Source organism: Lactuca serriola, chromosome 3, assembly GCF_051521515.1.
Source record: "Lactuca serriola cultivar US96UC23 chromosome 3, Lser_US96UC23_V15, whole genome shotgun sequence".
Taxonomy (NCBI): domain Eukaryota; kingdom Viridiplantae; phylum Streptophyta; class Magnoliopsida; order Asterales; family Asteraceae; genus Lactuca; species Lactuca serriola.
In genome coordinates this window covers 237,349,114-237,361,254 of record NC_136410.1, presented here as the reverse complement: position 1 = coordinate 237,361,254, position 12,141 = coordinate 237,349,114, and the positions used below count along the sequence as shown (strand labels likewise).

General features: G+C 30.4%; 1 protein-coding gene across 1 annotated transcript; it reads left to right on the top strand.

The window, feature by feature from the left end:
• The first annotated feature begins 1,016 nt into the window (after positions 1-1,016).
• LOC145093744 (cytochrome P450 76T24-like) lies at positions 1,017-11,927 on the top strand. The gene is made up of 2 exons (XM_079031986.1): positions 1,017-1,910; positions 11,197-11,927. Exons 1-2 carry the CDS (start codon positions 1,038-1,040, stop codon positions 11,797-11,799), a joined length of 1,476 nt encoding a protein of 491 aa, XP_078888112.1. The 5' UTR covers positions 1,017-1,037; the 3' UTR covers positions 11,800-11,927.
• Positions 11,928-12,141: the final 214 nt, after the last annotated feature.

Genomic DNA, 12,141 nt, shown 5'->3' with positions numbered 1-12,141 from the left:
AATGGTCTATCATGTTCGCAACTACTTCGCTTGACACATCAAATTTTCTAAAATCAAAATCTGCAGTTTCAAATTTGCTTTTTAATGTGTCAAGCTCAGCAGTTAATTCAGCAAGTTGTCTCTTAACATAGTCATAATTTTCACATTTATTCCTCACCCTTTACACCTATATTTACAGGGAACATGGGCCGAACACAAGTTCATGGCCGTAAACACCCACCTAGCCGTAAACACATAAAATATTACATAAAAATACAATTGCCCAAAAAAACAAAGTATAAACCATATTTTTGACCAAACAGAGACTATTGAACATCTTTTTATAGGGTGCAGTGAGCTTACTAATATATGGAGTAGGATTGCTATTTGGTGGGGAGTACAACTTCCTGATCAGTCTTTTACTACATGAGTCTTTTACTACATGTATTATCTCTTGGTTTGATTATGTTAAGTTGTGTGGGGGCCAACAAGAAGCCTTTGAAGAAGTGGTTTATTTAGCCTTTTGGTGCTTGTGGAATTTTAGAAATTCCATTATTTTTGGAACGGTTTCTCATAGGAAATCCATATTTTTGATGAGGTTGTTGAGTTTGTTTGTTTTGTTTTGTTTTGTTTGTTTTGTTTTTTTGTTTTTTTTGTTTTTTTTATAGGTATAATAAAGTTATATGCTTAAATGGAATGATTGGCTTCACAATCTTGGTTTAACTTCTATTGTGTTGGAATGTGTTTTTTCTAGCACATTGCTAGCTTTTTAATAAAATCTTCGGTAGTTCTAAAAATAAATAAAAAGCACTAAAAGATTAATCAATAGATCGTTAACGACAACTTTAATAACAAATATAAAGGGGGTAATTTGAAAATATATAACTTATTTGAAAATACAATTATATTAAGAAAGAGAAATCAATCATCATTATGGTGAATTTATGAAAGAAACGAAACATATGATTCATATTATTCGTGAGTTTAATTTTAAGTTTGTATATTAAAATTAGTCTATAAATAAGAACCCCTTTGAATTACATACAAGATAAGAAACAATGGAACTTCTTTTTTTAGTTATATCTTTCATAATTTTCTTATTCTTCCTCCATGGTCTCGACCTCTACCGTAGAAGAAGACTACCTCCAGGTCCTCTAGGCCTCCCCATCATGGGAAACCTCCTTGACATTGGATCCAAACCCCATGTATCCCTATCCAAACTCTCCATGAAATATGGTCCACTCATGACAATCCGATTGGGCAGTATCACCTGCGTGGTGGCGTCCACACCCGACGCCGCTAGAGAAATCCTCCAACACAATGACGAAGCCTGCTCTGGCCGGGTTGTCTCAGACGCTGTCACCGGCATGAAAAACCATGAGTCGGCGGTCCTATGGATCTCAGCAAACGACGAGTGGCGGACTGCACGGAAAGCCCTCAACACTTACCTTACCCACCAAAACAAACTCGACACCCTCCAAGACCTTCGCCAGAACGTCATAGAAGGGATGTTGGAGTATCTGCGAGAGTCTGCTCAGAAAAATATGGTCGTAGATATCGGAAAGTTGGCATTTGCAGTGGCGCTCAACATGATGTCGAACACATTACTTTCACAGGATGTGACCAGCTACGAGTCCGAAGATATTGGGGGGTTCAAGACGGCGGTGAAGACAATTATGGAGGTGGACGGGAAGTTTAACATAGCAGACATATTTCCGGTGTTGAAACTTTTGGATCCGCAGCATATCCGGCGTCGGGCGAAGGCTGCTCATGATTGGTTCGCTAAACTGACGGAAAGGTTTATAAGTGAGAGGTTAAAGCATCGAAAGTCGAATCGTGGGAGGTTTGGTGATATCTTGGATTCGCTGTTGGACTTCAGTGAAGATAATGAAGCCAACTTCAGTCTCATACACGTCAGGACCTTGCTTGTGGTATTCTCCTCTTTCCTGTTATACTATCAAAATAAAATGTTAAAACATAAAGTGAAATCGAAGTACGAAACCATTCAAGGTTAAAAAACCAAAAGGCACATTGAGTTGTTTTTTCATATTTTTTTCTAACATTATCAAACTTTTTTAAAAGTTAAACATAAAGGGTAACTTTATTCGACATATTCTTTCATGAAACAAATATTATAATAATAATAATAATTATTATTATTATTATTATTTTTAAAAGCTCACTTTTTAAAATTTGTTATTAGGAAAGGGCATTTATATATTCCTATAAATATAATTATGTACATGGACCTATTATGTATATTACAAGGACCATTTTTGTAATTTCTTTTCTACATAGGGAACAAACATATGAAACCTACAAACTGTGAAGTTAGAAAGATAAGAGATGAAAATGTGGTGTTCAAAGTTAAAGGGTAAAAGTGATATTTCACAAAGTAAGGGATAAATAGTAGAATTCAACAAAGTAAGTGGTAGAAAGTCCGAACATACAAAAGTTTAGGGATTAAATATGACAAAATAAGAAAGTTTTGTAGCTAAATTCTAAAATAAAAAACTTTATGCCTAAAATTTTAGATTATTTATGACCAAAGTCTAAGATTACAAAATTTAAGGGAAAATATGTAACACTCTAAAACTATGCATTATGGTAAAAAAATAAAATAAAGCTTTAGTGGCAAAACTTAAAAGTTTAAAAAGCTACAACTTTACATTTTTAAAAAAAAATCACATTAGGGCATCATACTTTAAAAGGTTTATTTTTACCTATAGTAGTAACGTTCTTACATAGTGCTACAAATATTTTATTTGATATTTATTATTATTATCTTTTATCATTAAATATATGTATTTTTATTTTAGAAGAATAAGGTCGTATAGTAGAATATAAAAGGTGTGGAGACCAAAAGTGGCAGCTCCATAAAGTAAGAAGGCAAAAACTTGATGCATCATATTTGGTAAATACCAGGGACCAAAAGTGGGCAACTCTTGAACCCATTATAGCTTTCGTAACGAATATTGAAGTTGTGGGACCAAAAGTAACAACTCCAAAACTAATATTGTTAAAAGTTAAGAAAAAACCAAAAGTGAAAATTTGTTAAAAGTTTTGTGGTAAAACTTTGAAAAAGTTAAGGATGGACAAAAAGAGGCAAATTGTAAAAAGTTGAGAAGACACCAAAAATGGCTAAGTATTCAAACTTTTGTGGCAAAAATTTGAAATGGTTGAGGAGCTACCAAAACAATGAAAGTTGTTTAATATGTGTTGTTATTTGAAACAAAATAAGGCCGTATAATATCGAAGATGGAGAGACCAAAAGTGTCAACTTCAGAATCTAATATATATATATATATATATATATATATATATATATATATTAGATTCGGATTATTATTATTATTAACATAAATATTAATATTAAATACTATTTTTTTTCACTTGAAGAGTGTTGGTGATTTCTTTTTTATTGTACTAAAAATCTCTAAGTTTCATATAATTGATGTTTTAAATAATATAAGACGTGACTTGGTTGTAATGTCAAGTCTCAAACTTTTTTTTGCCATCAGGAGCCATGTTGTCTTTAAAACTTTTTTTTTTTAATTATTTATCTTTTGATTTTAAAATAAAGCCCACCTTTATCTTCTTTTTTTCTGTATTATTTTTAATTTGTCAATATTGCTTTTGAAAAAGAAAAAAAATTGTCTTCAACTTCTTCCAATTGTCAACAAACGAACAAATACTCTAAAATTTAATGTTGTTTGTTTTTTTGATTTCCAAATGATATATAAAATATAATGGTTTACTAGTTTATGATTCGCGTTAAACACGGGTAACATAAATTAAATACATATTACATTAATAGGTTGAAGAAGAAGGAGAACAGAAATAAGAACAAAGTAATATACAAGAAATTGTAGAAGAAGGAGAACAGGGTAAAGAGAGAACTTAGAAAAAAGAATTATAGAATTAGACCGTTAAAGAAGAACACTGTAAATCATACGACTCAATCCAAAATCGTAAAAAGAACAACTTCAATGTAATCGTATATATAAGTTGTTTTTCAATAAGGAAATCGTTATCTTCCAAAAAAAATGGGATCCTAAAATATTATCTTGGAGATTTTCGGTTATTCATCTGGAAAAAAATGATATCATTTATATTGAATCAAAGTTTCAAATTAATTGACTTGCTTAATTTATGAGTTTTAAATTCAAAACCATTATCTCAAATTGATTTATTTTACGTGGGATATACCAGGAGATAAATTATAAATAATATTGACTTTATTTTTGACTCTTAAATATTTTGCTAATATAATAGGATTAGATTCGATTTTATAGGTTAATGATAAAATTGTTGATATGCTTATTTAATGAGTTTTGAAAAAAGAATTAAATAAAACATAAACAGGTTTGAATTTTGAAGCCAGAAGCTATAAACAAGGGAATTAAATTAGGAACAATATTAATTAGAGAAACTAATATCTCGTATATAAATAGAATGATATGCTGTAATTGATAATGAAATTATTGAATTTAGAGATTCTATAATTAAATGTAATTGTGTTTGAATTTTATTTGAAAAAGATGATGTGAGCAATCTAATCTAACAGTGGAAAACATAGGATTGAAATGCAATCAAAGGTCCTGATTGCTTCATTGGTGAATTAAGAGTTTTCTTTTAATAATTTTTAGAGATGTTTGTAGTATTCTTCGTAAAAAAATATTTTCTGTTCGATGTTAATTTTTTTTTCCAATTCAACAATGATTGTATTATCAACAGTGAAGTTTGATATTGCATAATCATCAACTTTGTTCTTCAAATTATAATGTGAAATTTGAATTTGAACATCAATTTTTTTTTATCGAAAAGTACATTCAAAGCAGATGGATAAATCTTCATATTATCCTACTAAATATTAAAAAAATTGGTCATAAAAATAGATAGACAAAAGGTAAAAAATTAGTTTTATATAAATGAAGTTAATATCGAATACCTCATTAAACTTTTGAAGCAACTCTTATGCGGTTTTTTCCAGAAGTTTCTTCGTGTCACGATCAAATAACGTAAGTGACACCACACCGGTAAAGTCTTGTACTTGAATGTTGATTTTGAAACTAAAGTCATTGATATAAACAAATACAGTAATATAAAATTAGAAAATTTAACTAAAGAGTATAATAATATGTATAAAAGAATTTTTGAAAAACTTAGAACAAGATATATGTATTTGTTCATGTAAGTTGAAGTGTAACAATAAAAAAACTTTTTCCTCTTGCTTTTGGTCCGTTCCACGAGTTTTGCGATCATACGTTAAAACGACTTTTATGATTTTCTGTTAACAAACATAGGTCAACATATTAAAAAAATTAATATAAAGGATATAATTTTGTTTCTATAACTAAATGAATGAAACTAATATATTTAAAGTAGATTGATTAATTTTTTTCATGACCTCTCAACATGAATATAGTAATAACAAGTAATAAGAACAAAGTAATACAAGAAATTGTAGAAGACGAAGGAGAACAGGGTAAAAAAAGAACCTAGAAAAAAGAATTATAGAATAAGACCGTTGAAGAAGAACATTGTAAATCATACGACTCAATCCAAAATCGTAAGAATAACAACTTCAATGTAAACATAAATATATAGGTTGTTTTTCAATAAGGAAATCATTATCTTCCAAAAAATGGGATCCTAAAATATTATCTTAGAGATTTTCGATTATTCATCTGGAAAAAAATGATATCATTTATATTGAATCAAAATTTCAAATTAATTGTTTTTCTTAATTAATGAATTTTAAATTCAAAACCATTATCTCTAATTGATATATTTTACGTGTGATATGCCGGGAGATAAATTATAAATAATATTGATTTTATTTTTGACTCTTCAATATTTTGCTAATTTAATAGGATTAGATTAGTTTTTATAGGTTAATGACCAAATTATCGATATGCTTATTTAATGAGTTTTTTTAAAAAAGAATTAAATAAAAACTAAACGAGTTTGAATTTTGAAGCCACAAGCTATAAATAATGGAGTTAAATTAGGAACAATATAAATTAGATAAACTAATATCTCGTATATAAATAGAATGATATTCTGTAATTAATAATGTAATTATTGAATTTAAAGATTCTATAATAATTAAAGTTTCTATAATTAAATGTAATTATGTTTGAATTTTATTTGAAAAAGATGATGTAAGCAATCCAATCTAATGGTGGAAAATATAAAATTGAAATCTAATCAATGGTCCTGATTGCTTCATTGGTGAATTAAGGGTTCTCTTTTAATAATATTTAGAGATAGTACAATAGCCTACACTACGCTCATCTCCACCCCACACGCCTTGTATATTTTTTTGTCTAGTGTTTGAAAAAGATGACGATGGATACACAAAATTGTTACTTGAATTCACTATCATCTTATCATACACAAGAATATATTCTATTTACATAATAATTCAATCCATCCAGTAGATCTATTAAATCTAGAAAACATATAGAAACCTCATATTTTCACTTAGTAAACATGAAATCAATTTATGGGTTTAACAAACACAAATACTCATAATTTCAAAGCATTATGTTATACAAATTGAAACCTACAAATAGATTGTTCAAATTTTCCTTGATTTTAGGTTTTGTCATCTGAAAACATCATGTAGAATCGAAGGTCCTAAATTGGTATCCATAAAAATAATCCCTAACACTGATTTCATATTTCTTAGAGCTTAAATCAACATTTGTCATGTTCAAAGGGATTTTTGGAGGTACAAGTGGATCACCTAAAACTTGATTGGTGGTCGGTGACATCTAACTTAGAGCATCAACGACTCAACCAAAACAACCTCTAAGTTCGACTTCAAGTAGTAGCATAATAGAGGTCAATACATATCGACGAAAGGCAAGCAAGCAACAAGCTGCACCGCTAGCCCTTTTTGGATGACAAATCTTTTGAAAACACCATCTACGGATCTAAGAGATATAAAAATAGAATACATGACCCGTTGAACTCTGTTGAGGAGCTTCACCGCCTCTAGTGCGAGAAAAATCAAATGTATCAATAAATGATTTCAATATCAATATGAATGATGGTGGCTCTTGGAAGGATTTTACCCTGATGAATCATTGGTATAGTAGGAAACACTAATGATGTAGAGATGGTGAAGATGTAGGGTATCGACATGGTTTTAGATGCTGGAGAGGAAATAAAGATGGGTGTAATGAGGCTTCAATCTAAAACAGGGGGAAGGGGTTTATTTAGGATGAGGTTTATTAACAAAACCTTAACAAAAAAAGAAAATTCTTAATAAAAATTAGTAAAAAACAATCTAACCATGAAATAATAATTTTATATCAAATGTGAAACAAAATAAAAGATTACAGACCACTAGTCAACAACACAACAAACAATGGACCATTGTGTAGCATTTTTTATTGTTATCATAAATGTGATGCTTTTTACAAACCACATGGGCAATCTTTGAGATTTTGTCATTTTACATGTTTTTTCTACATTTACAGCATTTTACAATTTTTTTTTTTAATTTTTAATACATTTTTTTCAACGTTTTAAACTCGTTTCACAACATTTTTCTACCCTCTCATACGGATTTATATTTATCTTTTATAATTATCTTGAGAAAACTATAAAAATGATCCTTTTATTTTCATTGACTCACGTCCAAAAATGTTTCAATTTACAAAAGAGTCATATTGTCATGGTTGTGAATTTCATCCACTTCAATTTTATTTTACAATTTTAGAATGTTTCAATTTACAAAAAGAGTCATATTGTGGTGGTTGTGAATTTTGTCCACTTCAATTTTATTTTACACGTTTAGTTATTTAGTTTAAATAAATAAAAAGATAAGTCTCACCCCCACTCACCAACTCTCTTTAAAGGCAGAGTTATGCCTTCCATTCCACTGCTGCCTCCTCCATCCTCCTAGTATGTCCCTTCCCAATCCAAAAATCGACACCTCACCATTATTGCCATTCATGTCCACCACTTCTATTAATACCATCACCGTTTTGACAAGCACATAATCGATGTGAAAATGCATCAAATTCCTGAGTTAAACAAAAAAAAAAGGCATAGTTAATTAGCAAAAAACATATATTTGTTATTAACATATAGTTAGTTTTTCTAGAACCCACAAATAATTCATTAAAAAAGGTCACGGCCTAGAAAGTAACTAGACAGGGCAAGGAGAGTACATAAAAGTTCTAAAAGGAAAGATTACACACGACTTAGCGGCAAACACACCACTCTACCTATTTGTAGCTACATTTTACTCTCCTATGTTTAACTTTAACCCATGTATATACCATGTCTTTTACTTTGCAATATTTTTGTTTCTCCAATTTGTATAATTCTGGGAAAATGTTCTTCAAAAGCCCCATTGCCACACCATACATCGATCCAAAAAAGTGTGTTGTCTCCTGATATTATATGTTTTGATATTATTATTTCTGATAATAATACCCATATTTTTTAAATCTTCCCTTGCCCTTGTCACGTTATTCCATACCCCGTAAGAGTTTTTTTCGAGATGCGAGCAGATGGTTTATTGTATAGGTTATGTATGCCCCTGATTACGTCGCTCCAAAGCGTCGCATTGTCTAACCCGCCATTATCTTCTTCCAAGCTACCCAACATATCTTATGTGTATTTTCCATTTCACCCCATAGAAATTGTCTTCTGATTTTTTTTAGTTCGTCGAGAACACCCACCCGTGCAACAAAAATGGAGAAAAAGGAGAGAAGACTACTAAGAACAACTTTTACAAGGGTTAACTGACCTCTAAAGGATAGAGTTTTGGCCTTCCAAGTCGTCAATTTTTGTATAAAATCTATAAATTATGGGCTTCTAATCCATTTTTAGATTCATGTTTGAACCTATCGGGACACCTAAATAGGTGAATGGCAATGTAAGAGGGGTAGCCCATCTCGTGACCTCTTGTGTATCAACATCAATTCCAAATACTCGTGATTTATTAAAGTTAGACTTCTAGGCCGGATGCAATTTGAAAGCACCTAAGTAAAAGAAATTCCCATTAGCATGTGAATTTAACCAATAATATTCATTAACACAGTGGATCAAACTAAGACACGGAAAGGGGTTTGATTTGTTAATTATAAAAATTATAATAATAATAATAATACAAAAAGTTGATAAAAATACTAGTAAATTACGTGAATGATCCCTATGGCTTAAGGTAATTTATATGTTTGGCCTCTAACTTTTTTTTTTTAAACTCGGAAGGTCCTACTGTTTGTTTTTGATACGCGTTTGGTCTCTGTTTTACATAAAATATTATTTTACCCTTGATTTTTTAATTTATTTAACTTACCTATTCCACCATTTTTTTCTATTTAAATAATAGTCTTTTTAGGTAAGATAGAGACTAAACACGTAACAAGAACAAACATTATAGACTACGCGCGCAACAAAAACAAATAGTAAAAACATTCCGAATTAAAAAAATAAATTAATGATCAAACACACAAATTTTCACAAAACATAAGGACCATTCATGTAATTTACTCTAAAAATCCTAGCTGGGCTCAAAGTATTCATTTTGCACCTATTTAACGCCAACTTTTTCACACATTATCTTTTCAAAAAAGAAAAAAAAAATAAGAGACAAAATTCATAACTTTTTACATATCAAGCTAGGAGTAGCCCACTTAGCTCACAACATCTCTAATTTGAAATTTATTCAAACCATTAGGCCATCCGTTATATCCACCACTAACCACTATAATGATGGGTGCCACATCATCACCACTAGCTACCACTAAAAGGTTGGGATACTCACTACTATAACCTGCTTATTTTTTGATTATTAAAATAAAAATTATATATTTTTTAATTAATTAAATTGTAGAGAGAGATGGAAAAAGGTAGAGAGAGATAGAGAGGAATAGAGAGAGAATGAAGCTGATTGGGTGTGGTGATCCGTGCTCCTCACCACATATGACCACGAAAGTGTTTCACCACTAGCCACCACTAACACTATGGGATGGTGTTCACATTTGTGGTTAGTTGCCACATAGACCACAGAAGCTTTCGTGATGACCATACCAGAAGGCCTAAGAAAAATGAGAGAGAAGAGAATATAATTGAGAAATGAGAGGGATAAAAGAAAGAATTTGGAGCCGCCACCACGGTAGTGTTGATACCACCCTACACATCATGTTTCTACTAGGTTCAATAGACCACTTCAGCACCCCGTAAACAGGTCCTTGTAGGAAGGCTTTAATAGATTGTCTTATACTCTGTATGTTGTTCAATTTTGGCGTGACAGTAGAATAATACTATTTGTTTAGAAGTTGGTATTTTTTTTAATTATTCTTAAGATCTATCTCTAATCCAACTCCATTCTATTTACAACAAAATGATGTAAAAAATGCTGCAAACAATGTTACCTTTCCAGCCTTATTTTATTTTTACATCATATTTTACATCAAAAAATATATTCCCTAGCATATTCTTTATTTAAAACTTATATGATTGTCAAAAATACATTTCAATTAATTAACTTTTCACAAATTTGTATAATATGTATCTTTTTTGTTGTAATTAACAAATTTGAAAAATAACAAATTATATCCAAATATAATTGCATATAATCAATTAATATCAATTTACTACAATAACATGTTATTACAAATAATAATTAATGCATTTATAAAATACTTACCCGTATTTTATAAACTCTAAATAAAAAATACAATACTTGGGGACTAAAGTTGACACTTGAAACCTTGACACCATTGTGGTGTGAATGACTACCAAATTTGGTTTTATAGTAACTATTTTAAATTTAATTACATTAATTAAAGTGGTACAAGAAATGGGATAGGGTGGAGATGGTTTGTTGCGAAAAATGGGATATAGATTAGGGTTGAAGTGCCCTACAAATCATTACAAATAGGGAGGCAGGTTTCCCTAAAACCCAGTACTCCAAGATTTATTATCACTTGTCAAACCTTCTTTAGAAGAGGATAAAAAAATGGCATATTGGTTTTATGTAGATCGTTGACTAGGAAGGAAATAAATTAAATGCTAGTTTGATTTTGAGTTATAACGGTAATTGATTAATAATAACAAACCAAATATTTTAGTTATTTAAGATGACAGATTTTAGCACAACAGGATTGATAATTATTTCATTGTGTATGGTATACTAAATGATGCTAATGTAAAACTTTAATACAAATATTTCGTTAAATATCACAGGGTCTTTTTTTAGCAGCGACAGAAACAAGCTCAAACACAACAGAATGGGCAATGACTGAACTATTGCTTAATCATGATATATTCTCAAAAGTACGTGAAGAAGTCTCCACAACAATAGGAAAAGATGGAAAAATTCAGGAAGCAAAAATCATCAACTTGCCTTATTTGCATGCTGTTATCAAAGAGACGATGCGACTCCATTTATCTGTACCTTTATTAGTGCCTCACAAAACTGAAACTAAAGTTAAACTCGGTAAATATGTTGTGCCAAAAGATACAAAAATTATTATCAATGCATGGTCCATGGCACGAGACCCAAGATATTGGGACAACCCATTGACATTCAAGCCTGAAAGGTTCTTGGGAAATGAGATTGACTACAAGGGAAAACATTTTGAGTTTATACCATTTGGATCGGGCCGAAGGATGTGTCCTGGAGCTCCCTTAGCTCATAGGGTTGTGGGTTTAATGGTGGCATCGTTTGTGTATCATTTTGAATGGAAGCTTCCTTATCCTAGAGAAGAAATTGATCTGAACGATATTTTTGGCCTCGCGTTGCTTAGGGCAACACCTCTCCTTGCCACTCCTGTGCCCTTTAAATAATTTCAGGCACTTATTATATTAACTATGGTAGAAAAAATCCAAGCTTTGGATACTGTATAAGACTACATAATAATTAATGTAGCACCCCATTCGTGAAGTAACCAGAATATAATGAAATTATCGCAAAATATCATCTATATGCAACATTTCTACTTGACAATCACCACACCCATCTTTGATGATGTACATGTCTGCCAATAATACATGTTATATTCCAAATAAAAACCTATTACTATCATGTTAAATGATACATGATTTTTCATCATGAAATAATACATGTTATATTCCAAATAAAAACCTATTACTATCATGTTAAATGATACATGATTTTTCATCATGAAA